The 19,427-nt window shown below is 40.2% G+C and overlaps 1 protein-coding gene across 1 annotated transcript in view; it reads right to left on the reverse strand.

Annotated features, from left to right (window-relative positions):
• Positions 1 to 19,040, reverse strand: part of nr3c2 (nuclear receptor subfamily 3, group C, member 2) — an 84,024-nt gene extending 64,984 nt beyond the window's left edge. The window contains exons 1-2 of the mRNA XM_078262787.1: positions 18,647 to 19,040; positions 15,303 to 17,129 (exon numbers count right to left, since the gene is read on the reverse strand). Coding sequence (XP_078118913.1) covers positions 15,303 to 17,110 — 1,808 coding nt within the window. The 5' untranslated portion in view covers positions 17,111 to 17,129; positions 18,647 to 19,040. The remainder of the gene's footprint in view (positions 1 to 15,302; positions 17,130 to 18,646) is intronic.
• Positions 19,041 to 19,427: the final 387 nt, after the last annotated feature.

Below are 19,427 nucleotides of genomic sequence, written 5' to 3' on the forward strand. Positions count from 1 at the left end.
ATTTCTTAATACAGACGTTTTGATGAATCACCATCAGGTGACCTAATTAAGAGAAGTTGAATAAGACCTAAAGAAAACAGCAAATGTGCCATCTACTGACATGCAGGTTTTCCCTGTTGTGAATGTATATTTGTGGCAACTTCTGTCTAAGTAATAGTGAAAGCTCAGTAATGTCTACACGCTAACATCAGCCACTGGTTTTTCCAAAATAAGTAAGACTCTAGTTTAAAAAAAAGCAAAGGTTCCAAGGACCGGTCTTAAATTGTACCGGTTCCTGATTGGTCAGAAATAATTCACTGATTAGTTCCTGGAAAATCTAGCTCACACTCTCTTCTTCCCAGTTAACAATTAAGAAAAGTATGCCATGAACCTGTTCCAAAAACTACTTAAAGAAAGGGCACATTCACAAGGATCACTACATCCATTTATAGATGTTATTTATGGTAAATATTTTAAACGCAATGTCCAATTACTTTGACCATGTCCATTCAGCAATATACATTTGTGTGCACCGGTTTTCTAAAATGTATTTAGCTATTGCTGTTTTAGATATTGCTCTTCTATAGTCATACTTAAGGTCTAGTTTATTAGTAAACAACAACAAAAAACTAAAACCAACTACCAGACATTTATATTCATTAATCACTCAAGTGATACGAAGACTCTCATTAATAGATACAGTACAGTGAAATATGCAAATCTACTGTACTTTCCCTCTCTCTCTCTCTCGGTCTCTCTGTAACAAACATCAGACTGTACATGTGCACACATTCAGACGCATACAGAGCGCCATACTTTTTAACAGGTTTTCTCTCTGTCTCTCTACAGTATGGTAATTTTCTCCTTCAGTTTCTGGCACCTCTCCAGTGGTAATCACTAAGGGGAAATCACCCCTTGAAACACTTGTGAGTGTTTGGCCCTTAATTCATATTGCATGAAATGAGCATTGCAGCTTTGTTCACAGAGGAAATAAATGCCATGTCCTCAGTAGAGCTTGTCTAATACAGCCCATAGATGGGAGCTCTAATAACTAATGTCAGTGCCAAGAGAATAAAAGAACAATAAAATGGGACCTGTACCTGATCTGATAGTTATTTTCACCTAGTGATCTACTTATAATATATATTATATAATAATATTTCGTATATGGGGCAGTAACAGCATCTGCTGATAATCCTCACCTATTTTATTCACAACACTAGCGTTCATTTGAAAATCCCAATATTTACTAGAAATGGTCCGATACCAGTTTTTGCTTCCCGATACCGATTCTGATACCTGAACTTGCATTATTGGCCGATACCGAGTATTGATCCAATACCAGTGTGTCATATATTTTATTATGTTTTAACAACTGTATACTACTATCCCTGTATGGATGTGATATGATTTCTATCTTTTTTGTCAGTGTGGCTCAGGTTAAACTCTTTGTGAAACATGAACAAACACAGACAATCAATGCCACAGAACTTTATTTTTTTATCCAGTTTGACGGTCAGTTATAACGGAAAAAGAACATAAATAAACTACTTTAACGTAGATTTTCTTTAGGTGTTTGATTACGTGGTATCGGATCGGTGTATAAACTCCAGTACTTCCCCATACCAATACCAGCGTTTTAGGAAGTATCAGAGGCGATACTGATACTGGTATCGGAACATCTCTAATATTTACTCTCCTTTAGTTTTTTCTTTTAACATCTCATCCAGCTCCTTAGAAAAATATCTGCCTCTTTATCTGCGAAATGCTCCACTTCCTTCACCAGCTTGTTGCTAACTTTGTCTGTCTGCTGTTTGGCACTGAGCAAGTAGCGTGCAGTGGGTTTAAATTGAACGTTCTGTAGAGCTGAGGGGCACTGCAGAGTCTGGTGATAATTCTGTGAGTTCATCCCTTTAAGTGACTATCATTTGATCCATTGTTAATTTAGAAATATTGAAAACCTGTATTGCTTTAAAGCAACTACTGCATGTACCTATGATGCACCAAATAAGAATAACTCAGCTGAATGGCAAAAGGAAATTTGTCTAACCATCGCGTGACACGCTCCCTCACAATGAGATAATGATCACACTGATACTGTAGGTCAACACTTAATTATAATGACTTGATGATAAATTCGGAACATTTATAAAACCAAATTAAAGCTATGATTTCAAGGCTGTGGAAGTTGTTTTCCATGTTGTATTTAATTTACAGCAGCAAATGACAGCTATTTTAAATGCTGTAGTGTGTACAAACACTGTAAATCCCTGGTAACATATTAAATGTGTATAGGCATGCATTGATTTGCAGTCATGTCTCATAGAAACTATTAATATTGGGGATGAATGAGATCTCCATGTGCATCGGGGTGGGAAAAAACTCATTGTATTTTCCTATCTCAATCCATTAACCATGGTCATATAATATACTTTAGGTCATATGTATAAGTATAATTTTTGTGTCTTTCTACTTCTGCAGTTACTGTATTTCATAGTGGTGCCATCAAACTCAAACACGTTCCAATGCGACAATCAACCCATCCTCTTAATCTGTCAAACAGGGAAACGCAAAGACAGCTGGAGCAGTATCACACCTTAATAAGAAGCTTCCTCCTGGTGAGCCTGAAATACCACAAGGCGCACGTGTCACTGGCACTGGAGCGAGTGGGTGTAATCATACTGCAATGAAGGAAAAACTTAAGGCATGTCAGCTGCATTCACAACAAACAGGATAACATCCTCCTCCACCAGTGACCCAAAAGGAACCCGGTAGCTGCCTCTCCTCTCATAGAAGAAACTTTCAAAACCACGTTTTTACAATGGCAATAAAAGAAAGCAAACTTTTACCGGACAAAGACATATCATAGAATTGTTCTAAGATTATATTATGCCTCCTCTTAGCAGATGTGAACTAATTATTGTTTAGGAATGTCTAATAATAATGGATAGATCCACATGCACAACATCTACAGACCCAACAGAAAATGTAATACTGGATTTTACCACAGGTCAATGGTTTGGATCGTGGTTAAAGAATCATACTCATGTCCATATTTGAGTTGGCACACGTCCATCAAGGTGAACCACATGGACATGAATGCACGTATTTAATAAAGAAGGAATCTAGGTCAGCGAGAACAAGTGTTTCCAGGTAGAAAAATGTCCCTAGCCTTAAGAATGCAGGTTTAATGTTTAATGCCACTTACAATTATGTCTGCCCAGTCCAAATGTAAGGCATTAACAATAACATGATCACCAAGACAATGTAGGCAATCCACAAGTGTAGATGTAGAAAAATATATTTATTTTAAAGAATGAGGAAAATAATGTAGAAATGTATGTTTTAAAAACATGGTTTGTTGCTGGACTAAAACAACAATAAACCGAGATGTGACTGCCAGGACGAAGGTGACCTAACTCAAAGTGCTGGAGCCTCATTAAGTTAGACAGAACTTTAGGACTCATTTTCACAGGTAACGAGGAAAGTGGAATTTGTTTTTGGTACAATATGTTGTTCTCTGCTGCACAAATAAATTGACAACATCAGACAATCAGGGTAATGCATGCCATTGATTTGTGAGGAGGGGTCTGGAAGGAGTAGTTCAGAGTCCTAATTGCTAAGGGGGAAAACCTGTTTGTGAGTCCTTTAGTCTTAGTGGACAGTGACTTGTAGCACCTCCCTGAGAAAAGGAGCTAGAAGAGGTGATGAGCAGGTTGTGAGGGGTCAGAGACTATCTTCTTTGCTCACTTCAACTCAACTGAAGGGAGTGGTTTGCCTATCATTTTGAATGCTTGGTTAACAATCCTGTAGTTTTTTCCGCGTATGACTGTCTGTGATGCCGTACCATTGAGCTGTCGAAGGAAGTAGAGACAACGTTGAGCTTTTGCAATGATGTGTTTATTGCCACCTGGGTTTCATCATTGTTGAAGATGAGGCCAATGGTTGTGTCATCTGCGTATTTACTTTTTACACTTTCCTTGGATGTTAAGTGGTTAATGTACAATGAGAATAACCATGGGGAGAGAACACATCCCTGAGGAGCTCCTGTGCCGAAGGCAAAAGAGCGTGAGGTTAGGTTATTAACCTTCACCCTCTGTGGTCTATTCCACAGGAAGCTTCAAATCCAGTGGCATTGAGCTGGGTCAATGTTCATAACAAATAATGTGGTAAAAAGTTTGTGTGGGTTGATGGAATTAAAGGCACAACTGAAGTCTATGAATCAGATGGGTGTGTAGGTGTTTTGGTGATTCCGAGTGAAGTGATATGTCCACTCCATCCTTGATATGGGACCATCAGTAGGGAAATGTGGGATTTCAGGTATTATAGAAGGTTGCGCTCAAATGCTTTATTAGCTACACATCATTAAGGCAGGTAAGCCTTGGCACAGGGATGATGGTGGAGATTTTGAAGCACCGAGGGACTGTACATTGGCTTAGAGTAGTAATTACATGATTCTATTGTGTTAACGGCAACGGTGACACCAGACCCAAGGAATGTACCGGATAGGCCTGAATGGTGACCTACATTGCATTTTCTCATTGTCCCTTAATTACTTTAATGTCAAATGCATCTGTGAGAGTGCTCGTGTGTGATTAAACAAACAACAAATCAATCAAGGAGTGAATGTGCACAAACTCTTCTACATTACAGTATAATGGTGCATCAGCTCCTTTTACTTCCTCCAAGGTCCAGCAGCTGAGCGGGATTGTGAATAAAAGAGAAAGCACCTGCTTAACAGTCAAACCCCCCCCCCCCCCCCCCCCCCCCCCAAAAAAAAGCCCCAGACTGTCTCCCTTTCAGAGCAGAGTGAAACAGGCAGCTGTAGCCAAGTCGGAGGAAGGCAGGCGTATCAAAAAGCAGACATTGAACTAGAGAATGTTTGCTTGTGCCAGGTACGGTGCAGTAAACTCAACAGGGAGAATGGCCAGATCTGAGTGTTTCCCAGAGCGGTGGACAGTATTGATTTGATGCCATCATAGTGTCCTATGACTGTCTTCTTGCTGAAACTGGCAAAAAATTTTTTTACAGTCATGCCAAGTTCCAAAACGCTCAACCACATACATAGTCATTTATACTCACGATGAAACAGACACCGCCCACCATTCATTAGAATTAAATGATGCCTACCAAGTCACTTCTCTCTAGATGTGCATACAATCTGAAATCATGTTTCTGTGTCATTTTCTGTACGTACAGGGATGGTCAATTCAAATTTAACAAACATTTTCTGAGTTAGCTTCAGTAATACCTAGCTATGTAGATAATGTTGGTTTATATTGGCCCAGTTTTGAGATCTTTGTACGGCTGGGTTTTGTTTGAAATGTAGTGATACTAGATTACTTGATTCATTATATTACCTTTGTGAGGGTTATAATGTTTTTCATTTAACTAAATAAGCCAAACGTCTGAAATGTTAAATATTGTTTAAACACAAGAAGCAATTCAAGAACTTTGTCTGAATAAAATTGTCTAAAATTGTTAAAATTTGAATCAGAAATTGTTCGAAGAATAAGTAAACATGATTGCAAATCTAACATTCAAGAGTATGCCAAATCCATGATTTCTGCAGGCAACCCTGAATAACAGGGATTCCTTAGAATGGTCTTTTATGGATTCAAATAAATGTTTGCCCACGGACACAATAATCCCCCCCCCCCCCCCCACACACACACACACACACACACACACACACACACACACAGCAGAGCAGGAGGACCATGCTGTAAATATGTATTTTCTAGGTCACCACCATGAAAGCAGTTTCTAATCAATTATACATTTTCAAGACTAAACCATGTGTGTGAAAAATACTGAATGTTTCTGGGAATTCAACAAATTTGGGCAGATGTACAGTATGTTATTTTATTTTTTTCCCAAAAGACAGACTTTGAGTGTAACACAAACAGTACTATGTCAATGTTAGTATGCATTTATGTATATTATGTATGTTACATCCAATGTGTAAGCTGCAATTTATGTAAGACATATGTATATAAGACAGGCACATGTAGTTTAACTGCTAAACATGCTGTTAAATCAAGAGGTAATTTAAAAGCAGATCCATTTCGATAAAGCTGATATTATTTTAATAATTAAAAATGAATATCACGGTATTAACATCTAGGCAGCAGAGCAAATAGGTGCATTAACTTAAAACTACCTGGAGGAGAAAAAAAAAAGTAAATTGCTGAAATAATATCTAAGAAGGTCACTGCATGAAAAGCCTCCAAACCATCTGGGAAGCCTAAAAAGAGGGTTGACTTCTGACTTTGTTTTACTGTTTTACATTCACATCAACACATACATTTTTACAGTTTACTCTGCCTTTCGGGCATTTGTGTTATGAATAAAGTTATCAACAAAGTTATTAATGTTTTACAGTCGGCCGCACCACTTGTGTGTGTGTTTGCAAGAGAATAGTGTTACGTAAAAAGACCTGGAATAACCTCCCCCAACACACACACACACACACACACACACACACACACACACACACACACACACACACACACACACACACACACACACACACACACACACACACCCTTCACTCTATTTGAGCCAGCTATGCATGACCTACTTTGGGAACCTTTCAAGCTAAACAATTATGATTTTTTTGAAGAGTCTTCCTTTATGGCATCAGTTCCATGGAGGAACAGACGAGACAAACACAGGGGTTTAAACGTAAGCAATTTGGCATGAATGCTTGGGCAAACTCTAATTAAACATGAATGATAAAGGCATGCCTTGTTTGCTCAGTCAAGTGGATCAGGATACAAGAGGATGACAATAATACGATGGGAGAGTCGAGAGTGGAGACGGGTTCTCTCTGCTCCCTCTCCACCAAAAATGAAATATAGATCTCATTGCTTTTTATAGCTCTGAATGAATAATGTCCAACCAATGAATTAAACATCTGTCTGCATTTAGCTCAACAAACAATACTTTTTAATTCATGACAATAGTGAGAGGCTCTTATGACCAGTTCATCTTTGTAATTTAATATGTCCATATTTCCCTGTAGTCACTCTACTGTATATTACTAATACCAGCATGTTGCTATATCATCTCAGATGATGGTGCATTACATTCAGCTTCTCCTCCACACAAAACCTCTATCCATCTACAATCAGGAGATCTTAAGACCACTTGCATGCTAGGGTAGGTAAACAAAGTACTGCCATTAAGCTACACTATTTCACACAGCAGCACACTATAAAAACCAAGGCATTCATCACTAAACAGAAGCATTCACTATGCTTTGTTGCAGCTCTGGTATTTAGTTTCCGCCTCCTTTATGCAGTTTGGTAATGACCTCAACAACAGAAGGGAATGTCAGCGGTAGGTAATAGAGAGTAGATCTCCAACTGCAGGACTGGCCTAGCGGAAATCTGGCCCTCTGTCACCAGACTTTGCTTCAGAAAGAAGTTCAAATGAGGACAAGACAAGAATTCAAATCCCAGGAGACCTGGCCAGCAGTAACCACACTTTTATTGGGGTGTCAAGTCCGGCCTAGAATGTGTGCTGTTGTTGTTGGAGGCGGCAGAGGTGTGTGTGTGTGTGTGTGTGTGTGTGTGTGTGTGTGTGTGTGTGTGTGTGTGTGTGTGTGCGCGTGCGTTGCACATGGCTCTGCGTGGGAGAGGCAGAGTGGAGACTTTCAACATGGCTTATTTTCTGTGCAACAAAAGCATCCGATCACTGTGCCACACAACATGTTCTCTTACAAAGATTACATCCACTCTGTAGGCATTTACTCTCTACACTCAGCACAAGGTAAAAAACAACATTTCCATTCATAAAGCTGGAACAGAAAGCTGGCTTTTACTGTGCCCTCAGGGCTGTACCTATTAAGATAACATTGTTGGATGTTTAGATCAGATCTGTAAAAAAATTGAGGAAGTCCACAACATCAAATAATGTTTTTTGGTCAGCACAACCCAGCAAAAAATAAACAAACTGCATCCCAATATGAGGCTATGAAACAGCATGAATATGGCATGATAGTATTAAGCTTCTTCTCTGCGGGAGAAATATCTTTAATGAGATCAAGATGAACCACAAATATCTGCACAATCTGGAGCACTTTACTAACTCCTGGCTTCATGCAGCCATTTAACCCTTCATCTAAAAAAAACGTCATTAAAGTCCTACTCTCTACTAGTCAGTCTTCACCTTGCAGCCACGGTAAACTGCCTCACAGGGTGCTTTTAACTTCACCAGGCATTCATTGTTAAGGATAACTTCTTATGGTTTTAGAACAGCAGACAGTAGAATTTCACTACTCATACAGTACCTTGAATACAGCCTCACGTCTCTGCTCTACACAGCCTCCAATCAACCCACACCAACGACTGATTAGCTGACCAGAAGATAGAAAAGAACTGGATCCTTGTGGGCTCTATGTATTTTTTTTTCCAATCAGGAGTTTTTATTAATTTCCCCAGTAAACGTTCATCTTTTTCTTTAATGCTTAATATTTGCTTGGGAGAACAAGCTGATTTTCATCACTCACTGTTGGACTGGACTGAAAGTCAAAGTTTGACCCGTACACACAGTGATTTATTCATGTGCTTGTCCCAAAGTTCTATGACAACAGTTCAATAGACATTTCCGTTATATTTCAGTCCAAGTAAAACACGTATAACGTGACAAATGTTACACTTTGATCATTTTAACGTCGTTCAAACGCGTATAGGAGTATATAGGTTGGCAGCCAGAAGGCCTGGAGGGGAAATTCTAGGTGGCTTCATCTGTAGCTAATATTGTGTTTGACATAAATTTTAATCAATCGTCTCAATTATATCTTTTTAATGTCACATGAGTGTTGTACTATATACTATATTATATATATTTTTATTGAAAATAACTATTGGCTGAGATCAGCTATTCCCAGTATCCTTCAGTGGGCTATCAGTTATCTTACAGGGTTTTTAATCACACTGTCCTCTGAAACCACCACACAGTCTGGATTAATCATAAAATGCCTTTTGAGACACATATCGATAAAAATATAATAAATATAAATAATATTATGATATATTATAAATATATAATAATATAAAAAAATATATGTTCTTTTGATATGCAATGCGATGTCATGGGAAGGAGTATACATAGCATGCCACTTTTAAGGACATTTTGCATCTCATGTTAATGCATTTTAAGCTTTTTGCATGTAATTTAAAGGTCACATAGTACGCATTTCCGTGTTTTCTGTCATGTCTACAATGTTATAATGTTGGATTTTCATGTTAAACGTATAATAATGAGGTAAACATATTTTAGACAAATCCCCGTGAGCTAAAACATTCAGATTTCCAACTATTCTGAACACTGGTTTCAACAGTTTTTTCTACTCTCGGCTAAATCCAAGGGGGTAAGCTTCTCCTCGGACCACGAACCTCCTATGGCGCCATTTTGATGCTACCAAGCCATTACCTCCCATTAGCATTCCATTGACTGCCATTCATTTTGGCGCCACTTTGACAGCGAATAACTTTACATTTACATACAGCGTTTAAAGACTCTATTTGTCCATTGTTTATTTCTAAAGAAACACGACAATGTATAAAAGGCTCCATTACCTTGTACCTCACGTTATGGCTCCGTGGCAGACGTTTTTGTAAAAACGATTGTGTCATAACCACGCGACACACTGTCGCATAGTAGAGGAATTACTGTATAGTACAGGAGAAGCGTGCAGGCAGTTTCGTCTCACATTAGCTGTTTAAGTGTATTTACTAGGGCTGTCAGCATTAACGCGTTAATCGCGATGCGATTATGGGCCGAGCATAATGCGTTAATTTTTTTTAATCGTATTAATTGCATGCCGCCATTTATTAATTTATTTTCACTTCACTCGGCTTTGCGTCGTGCTTAACAGGCTACTATTTTGCCGTACTTCCTCCTAACACATCCTGCTGCTGCAGGAATAGCAACGCAGATTTTGGTGCCTCATTCTGATGCCACTGATATGTCTGCACTTCTCTGTGATGCTCTGAAACAGACGTTACAGGCAACAGAAACATTGCTGCACGTGACGCTAGTTAACACTCTACTCGACAGCAGCTAACGTTAGCCTACTGCTAGCTAGTAGCTGGATTAAACACGGTTACAATGCTGACAGCTAACGCTAAACGGTGTAAAGTTTGTCTGTATTTCACTGTAGAGGATTCTGACACTGGGACGTAACAATCTGCAGCTGCCGTTGTCAGAAAAACACAGACGGTGCGTTCAATGAAACTGGTAATTTACAGCCTCGTGGTGCATTCACAGTTGTTGTTAAATGCCCTTTTTCCATCTGGTGGTTGTTTTTGTCATTCAACAGATATTTACTAGTGAAATAAGTTATTGTTATAGTGATTACATTATTATTAAACATTTAATTTTGACGATATGGCCTTAGCAATAAACAAGCCATTCTTTAATGTCGCCAACTGTTTAGTACCCTTCTTTTTTTTTTTACTTTCTTAAAAAGTATCCGTTCAGTCCGTATCCAAACCAAACAATACCCAACCCTAATATTGACTCTAGATTCAAATGTGTGACTAGATTAAATATATAATAAACAAATACTAATCTTATAATCAAGTTCATAAAGTCATTTTCTTTGCATTCATTTGATTCCCAATCAAGAGCCACTGGTAAGAATTGCTTTCCATTGTTAATATGTACTTAAAAACAGTTCTGAAATACAAAATAATAGAATTTTAATCATGTGATAAAACATGCGATTAATCGCGATTAACTATAGAAATTCAACGATTAATCGCGATTAAGAAAATGTAATTACATTCACAATCACATTACTCCTGAAACATCTTCTGTTTATGTAGTATTTGGTTTAAAAGCCTTTATCTGCGTTCGTTAAAGGCTTCGTTCCACTACAATCTAACGTTATCTAACTATTAAGTAGCTACGTGCTAACGCGACATAGCTGTAATCTCGGCCAATGCTGGTCATGTCTTCCCAAATTTCGGTCACTTTACTGCTGGGACATGTCCGGTTGTGTAATATTTGGTTTAGAAGCCTTTATGGTGATTTTTCACAGTACAAAGTCCTGCTATAGCTCGACTAATGCTGGTCATTTCTCCCCAAATTCCAGTCAATTTACTGCTGGGACATGTCCGGTTGTGTAATATTTGGTTTAGAAGCCTTTATTGGTGATTTGTCACAGTACAAAGTCCTGCTATATACTCCATTGCAGTAGCTCCAGCTTCAACATAGACAGTTAAAGAAGTGGACAAAGTGACACCGTTGTTTTCGTGGTTAACACAATTTGGTGATAACAGGCTGTGATATGAAGTTACACTTCTGCAGTAAGAATATGAGGAATGTACAGTATACTATGTACTGAGCACATGGTGCCCTTGATTCTCAACTGGTTGAACCCAAGTTATTCATTAAATGTGGCTAGTTCCTGCCGTTCATGCTGCTTTATGTTTTTATCAATATATCGGTTGTTAGTGCATGAAATGACTCAAAGACAGGTGAGGTCTGCACTTGAGATCATCATCATAAGTTTCTACACACTCAAAAGAGAAAGCTAAAGAAGGTTCTTGTGTGTTTCTCTACAGCTACCTGGCATTTATTAAATTTCATTGAATCAAAGAAGTTACTAAATAATAAAAGGGTGAATTAAATGATTGATATACAGTGGTAATCAAATGAAGAATACAAAGTTGGGACAGTACACATGAAAAGGCACATAACTGATACACTTGCATGCACTATAAGACAACATCTGAGACCCACGGCCATTCCCCAACACCATCACCTGTTACCTTTCTTTTCACAACCCAAACAAGCAGCTGCCCACTTTATAGTCAGGAACCCATAATGCACTGGGAGCCCCTGTGCATGCCTGGTGTTGGGATTTAATTGGATATTAGTATCCAGCAGTGTCTGAATTAATCAAATCATTTCCATCCATTAATTTAGTGGAGGAACATACAATTAAAGTCCTATTAGTGTGCTCTCAGGAGTATGCCTTTTCATCCCTCTGCAGAACATTGAGGGTTGGCCAGAGTCCAGTGCAAAGCATTCTCCCCGCTTGAATCTGGTGCTTCTTCATGATGGACACTGTTAATCTACAGCAACTGACTGCAAGATTAAAGCAAGGAAAGGCAGCCTATAGTAAAGTGCTACTTTTCCCATGGCTACAGAAAAAGCTAAAAAAAAAAATAATTAATGAGAGCTTATCTAAATGAAAAAATACATTGTTGGCTTCTATTTCGAGTCTTTACAATTTGTCAGATTATGAAATAATGAGGCCAGGCTGACAAGTTTTAGAATGATTCTGTTTGGTGAAACATTACTGTGAAAACCTGCAGCACAAAAATGCCCTAAATAGGGTGAAAAGAGATTTGGAGATTTAGGCAGCCAGCAAACATAATCCAATGCACAAATGTAGGTCATTAAATGATATTTTCCATATTTTCATATTTCATATGAATCAGAATCTTCTTTCATAATGGACTTTAAACTATAGTGCACCGATTTTTAAATATAATAAATACAGGACTTTTTTGTAATGAAATAATTTCAAACCTCTAATCATGTACAATATACCATCCATTCTGGCTGCCTACTGTAGTTTGTCTGTTTGCATTACGTTTAAATCAAACATCACATAAATCCAACAAGATTCATTCCCCCCCTTCCTCCTCTCTTGTAAATCTGAGTTAAAACGTTTTTGCACAAAGTAATTCAGACTGCTCAGATGAGCAGCCATTTTTAATTAAAACCATTTACAGAGGAAACCAACGTGAGAAAAAAAAGAGCCAAGGGATTTTACACTCTGTCATCTGAGGCTTCAGTGGATCAAAGAGTTTTAGTAGTGCTTTTTAATGGTTACGTAACATTTTTGCCAATGAAATATTGGGCCTGGGCACCATGCAGTCAGTCCAAAGCTCGAAGGTACCACATATTTCCTGCAGTGCTTTTTCTTTTCTTTTTTAGATTTCAGGCAGGATAGAATAAGCCTGTTTATGTCTAAGTATAGCTGTCAATCAATACAATACTACTGGTGTAACTGGACACTGAAAGTAGGCAGAAACCTCTGAAAAGGTTTTCTCTTGCATTCTACCTAAGACATTTATGTGTGTGTGTGTGTGTGTGTGTGTGTGTGTGTGTGTGTGTGTGTGTGTGTGTGTGTGTGTGTGTGTGTGTGTGTGTGTGTGTGTGTGCATATTAATGTAATATGTATGTATGTATATGTGTGTTTGTATTTGCCTGTTTCCTTGCCTGGCTGGCTGGCTGCCATGTGGCCCACCTCTTACTGTCATCCTGTCTGACATAAGGGCTAAGCTGGATCTCATTAGGACCAAGGTGGCAGTGATTCCGTCAACATCGCTTTGCCTCCTGCCATATGGGTCGCCTCCAAGGTAACAGGGCTGTATCAGTCTCCTCAGAGCTGCGAGCCTTGTTATAGCACACACACACAGACGGAGTATCTACTCTCTAGATGAGCGTGCACTGTATATATAAAGCTGAATAAACATGTCAAACAGAGATGACGTAAAAAAAATATACTGATCAGGTCAGATCTGTGGGTGAGATGCAGTGTGGATAAATACAGACACACATACATGACATGCTTACTATACATGTATATAAAATATGTATGTTAAAATATAACAAGGACAATCAAACAGATGTTTTTTTATGAGCTATGGATTAGAAAAACCGTAGGAATTCATCTGGTCATCAGTTTATCTTGTTATTAGATGTATAGATAAATCGGACTACACGTCTCACAACAGATGACAGTAAGGGTTATTCTAATATCTTGTTGAATACTAGTTATGATAGATGTATAAACTCTTAAAATTAAAACTGAACAACCATCATCAGCAGCAGCAATGTTTTGCATTGCATTTGCAAGCTACAGTAAATCAGTTTGAAGCTGATAACATACGTGAATATACAGTGATAAACTGACTTTTCCCAGTCCCTTCCTCCAAATTTGTCCCCGCAATCTGAACGACAACAACTGAAGAATATCTAAAATAGACAACTGAAAGTAGCAGAGCAATCAGTGAGATCTGCAAAAGTTGGTTTCTACAAATTCAATCAGGAAATCTCCATTTTGAGATTCTGTTCAACATCACTTCCCAAAGTCGGTCTGGAATTGTCACGGTCAAGTCACAGTGGAACATAGCAAAGCAACATACACCAACATCCCACAGCAGCTTAAATACTGTACTTCTTTTACAGCAAGCGTCTGACTCTAATCGAAGCCGTGCAAGTAAGCAGGAAGTCATTTATGACTTTGTTTAGTGCTTCTTTGCACCAGCTCATAAAAAGTGGGAATTTATAACATCCCATGCAATAAATAGATAATAGCAATGTTGTTTATAAGAACACCAATAGAAAGTAAATGCTTTTAAAATACATAAATCATATCACACTCAGATTCCCCAGACCACAAACAACACCAGAACCTCTCACTGTTAGGTAACTATACACACTTCTGTATTTTCATGTGTTTCATGGTCTAGATGATGGCTTTGTAATTCACTGTTATTAATCCTGTTGATATGACTTCCTTTCGGCTTCACATGCAACTATGACACTAGAATATACTGGAAGCACAACAACTGTGTCAAAGTTGCACTTTGCCAGATTGGCGGCTATTATCGAGGTTTTTTTCCCTTTGGCCTGTTTGTTTTGTTTATGCCCCCATCCTCACAAATGCAACTATTATTTCATCAGTTTGGCAACAAAAGCATGTGATCAATCATTCATAATTTATGATGCTGCCAACGGCTCAGGGCCCATAAAAACACATATTTGCATTACACAAGGTTTTAGCTGGACCTCCTGATATCAGACCATTATATTTTGTTGTTGTACACACACATGGGCCCTTGATAAGAGGTAAACTTTGCCTCTGTGTTACAGTAGAACACAGGGCAGTACTAGCAGGGATGATGTTTTGATCACATGCTACTATAACAATGACCTGGACCCCAACCTTTAATTCCTGTTCACCAAGCCAGCATCCCACTGCCTTTCCCAAGCCCTGCTGTTATTATTTTTGCACTGTTCAAAGCAAACGCCCTAAGTCCCTTGTGCAAGTATGGTTCTGACTATAACAAACTGGCCCTCCTATAGAGAGACACACTATTATACAGGTATACTGACAAAAACAATCCATTATTTAGGAAAAATGAAAACTGATTCTCTCTGTAAAGCTGAACTTTTTTTAATATGGATTACAACTCAGAAAACGTCACAGTTTTCAAGCCAGGGATCTGACAGAGACACACTGAAAGGCACTCACTCAGACTGCAAAGAGACGTCTGCATTCTCCTTACCTCGACATGCTGTCCGTGATGCAGTTCTGACCCAGGTAACCCTCGCCTCTGGCTGACAGTGACCCCTGTGACATGCCCGGCCGAGATTTCCACGACTCCATTAATGCTGTTACAGGCGAAATGAGATTCAACAAAGGGTTGGACTGGTCCCTCACATCATGCCGCGTGAAAGACATTGTTCCTTGCGCTCCAATCTGGTAATGGAATGAATGTCCACCAGAATTAACTCCAACAATAGCCGATGTGGGCATGCTGTTATTCTCTTGGTAATAGCTGCCATCAGTGGTCTCCTGCTTAACCCCTTTAGACAGAACATTGTTGGAGAACACATCAGACTCATAGTTCCCATTCATAGAGGCGACAGGGGGTCCTAAGATACCAGAAAGACTGTATTCATCAATGTTATTCCTCAGGGACAAATAGGTGGTCTCAGATGCAGGAAAGTGACTAAGAGATGGTGACTGCTCACCATAGGGCTGTTGGTTCATACATCCCTCATTTTTGTTTGGCTCGCTCTTAATCTGTGTGATAAAAGGTGTGCTAGTTGCATTACATTTGGAACTGCCTAAACACATGCTTCTGAAGTCAGTTCCAGGCTCGTTCTTTATGAACTTAACCATGCCCATCTGGTCTAAGCCAACGTTGAACACCTCCCCGTCTACCACCTCTACTTTAGGGAATTCAAAGTTCTTGAAGTCTGCGTCTCTGCTCAGACCTGCTGCTTCTGGGCTGTTGGTGTCATTCTGCACCAAACCCAATCCGCCAGCAGGACTAGACACGGGAAACCCACCTGAGGAGGGGTTCTGTGGGCTGCTGACAGCCATGGCACCCCCTGCGGCCGGACTGGAGATGGAGGGCCTTGCTGTGTTGCAGTTGTTGGCAGTGCTGGTGCAGCTGCCACCTGTAGGGCTCGAGACAGATGACCTAATGTTACAGGTAGTGCTGCAGGACGGAGGAGATCTCACACTACTCATACTCTGTGGGCTGGACATGGGGGATCTCATGACGTTGAGCGGGCTGGTGAGAGGTGGTGAGCCCACCGTGCTGGACCCCACGGGGCTACATGTGGCTGAATTCCTGCGCTTGATGTTGGCCAGAGTTGCAGCACAAGACGTCTGGCTGACAGGACTACTGACGGACGAGCACACTGGTCCAAAACATGTAGGAGGGCTGGTGGTTGACGACACCATATTGTTGCTGCCCCCAGGGCTAGAGATGGAGCTGGAGGTCTGAGGGCTGCAGGACAGAGAGGAGGCCAGCATTGAGGCTGAACTAACGGGAGTCCCAGTGGTGCATTCTCTGGGAGTGGTGCTGGGCTGCTGGAAACCAAATGGCTTTAACTTGGGGCTCTTTGTGGAGCCACACTGGGTCTCCTCTAGAGCCCGCCCACACACTGGATACATCTTCCCAGGGCTGGTACTGCCACCATGCTGGCTAAAGGCAAAGTCCGCCTCCCTGGCAGCATTCATATACAGGCCCATAGACTCTGCCACAGTCTTGGAAAGCTCCTTAGAGTCCATTTCCTGCTTATGACCATGGACAGAGTTGTTGAAATGTGGGAGAACAAATGGCTGGTTCTGGCTGAGCCGAAGGATTGGCTGCTCCTGCTTCTTTGTATTGTTGTCTTTGCAGTCGGTTGCCGGGCTTCCAGCAGGGCAGCTCACATTGACTATGTCCATCAGGATATCACTGCTAGTCAGACTTGAATCCTCTGTGCTGCAGCAGTGCTCCATGGTGCTGGGGACCTGCGCCCATCTGTTCTCTGTGTTACTTCCATCAAAGAAACTTTGGTATCTTTTGGTCTCCATTGCTGGCTCATTGATCCACCTGGTAAACGAAGAAAAGAAATGAATGAAAAAAGTTCACAATGCTGCTGTTTCAAGCTGCAAGGCATTGGTTTAATAATAGGCGTATTGAGGTTCTTTACTTTGAGGCAGAGATTACAGGTTTCATGTCAGACTAGATTATACAGTATATTTAGAAATATGCTAATGAATTTAAAATCTGGAGTGCAAATATAGTCTTGTTGGTTTTGGATAGCAGTAGGTTCCACTTCAGTGGGTAAAAACCTAATGAGGCAAAAAAAAAAAAGGGGGGGCTGTGTAAAGAACACGTAATAGATTTGACTTATTATAATGTTATAATGACTTCAAGAATAACTGAGACAAAAACATAAATTATGCTGTGTAAACAATATGTCGAATCCGAAAAAAGTCCAAAGGAAGTCTGTACAGTTTTTCCTCTCACAGAGCTCCTTGTCAGTGCACTACAGGGGATGTACAGTCTGATAACTGAAGGGTTAATGTATCTACGTGACGTCGTCTGGGCTTTTTGTTTAAATTCCCACCTCTGCCGCGCCTCTATTGGACAGCTCAGCCAGAAATACACCAGCTTTATCAGGCCCTTTCATGGATTGGTCAGAAAGCTGTCACTCAATAGTTATTGCTCTTGCAGACACAACATAGCTGCGACATAACTTAAAATGTTGCTTTAGCGGCTCTAGCGGCTTCACCTTGTGCAAAAGCAACATAAATAGCCTATTGTCAATAATCACACACTTGAAATAACAGGTTGCAAGGATAAGGCATTGCTTTGGGTGATGTTTAAAGATTTATTTTTCCCAGTGCTACGGTTCACTCTTTGAAGGGCTCACAGCTGTGGAGCAGCCAAGACATCTGAGTTGAAGTTATTCAGATTGCCTGCAAAATATCCCATGCACATTTAGTGTGTAGATCCATAAATAACAATAAAATAAAAAAAGAGATGTCAGAGTGAAAATTCCTCAATCTCGCTCCTGCCGTGATTGCCAGCTGCCTCTGTAGGACATGCAACTCTCTGAATCTCCATTTTGCGTTTGCGCAGGATAAATAGGCTACTAAAAGAGGATTTTTGCTATATGGTTGCTGTTGAAGTTATTATTAAAGTAGTCTCAGTAACGGCTTTTTGAATGACAAGAAGGACTAAGTGCAGAAGGAAGAAAATAATATTTATTGAAGTTATATGTTTTGAAAATAATTTGACACCACTGGATATTTCTCAACACCTCTTGACAGGTGCTTACAGAATTATAAAATCTACTAATACAATGATTTTGTCTGTTTTTGTCTGTACATAAAGTGCATAAACTTCTTGGCGACTTTTATTATGGAGCAGACACAGCTAGGGCTATAACGGTCCCGCGGTGTAAAGTTATTGGATTTTTCTTCCACAGCAAATACACCGCGGATGCAAGTAGCCTATTCAGTAATCCGAAAGAACAGCGAGGAGTTTGCTTTCATTATCATCTCAGACCCCGCGCCAAATTAAAAATGTACAGTCAAACCCTGAGCTCCGTCCTTCCTTACCTTAATTACGACATTCAGAGTTGTCAGGTGGCCGTGTTGCTGGGCAGCGATAATCCAGAGGACAAAAAAAGACACGCAAAAAAGCAAAGTCAATAAATATCAACAAATGTTTTCTGCCTACTCTTTCCAATACATAGTTTTCAGTTTGACAGCTAGACACACTGGAGAAGTCTACTGCGTATTATCACTAGTAAATCCTCCACAGCGAGCCGCGGCTCCTGACAGGACGAACGGCAGCCACGGGTCGGACGACAGCGGCAGATGATCTCACATTATGGCCGCAAATTTACAGATTACAGATTCTGGGTCCAAGATTAAAAGAGTAATAAAAACAAACGAAGGAGTCAGTCGGACTTCAGCGCGACGTCATTCTGCACATGGACCCTCCTCTACTGCAGGGGGGTGGGGGGGAGGAGGAGAAGGAGGAGGAGGAGGAGGAGGAGGAAGAGGAGAAGGAGGAGGAGGGGAGGGGAGGGGCTCAGCGCAGGTAGACAGAGCCGCCTGGAAATAGGGCACCGCGCTCAGCGCATTTATGTTTGAAATAAACTCTCAGGGTAACGGCGAGAAGAATACGGCGTCTTTTTGGATTTCATTAAAATATTCTCTGCAAGTTTGTTCCATTTCTCTGTCGGTGTTTAAATCATCTGGGGGGTCCCCCCCCCCCCCCCCCCTTCATTTTATTTTTTCTAGTGCCACCTCTGAAAAGGTTTGCCATATGGAGCTCGTGCACAATTATGCACATTCATGCACATTCACGCGAGCTGGCAATTTAGATAAGAGG

The sequence above is a fragment of the Sander vitreus genome, chromosome 2 (genome assembly GCF_031162955.1).
Source record: "Sander vitreus isolate 19-12246 chromosome 2, sanVit1, whole genome shotgun sequence".
Classification (NCBI taxonomy): Eukaryota; Metazoa; Chordata; class Actinopteri; order Perciformes; family Percidae; genus Sander; species Sander vitreus.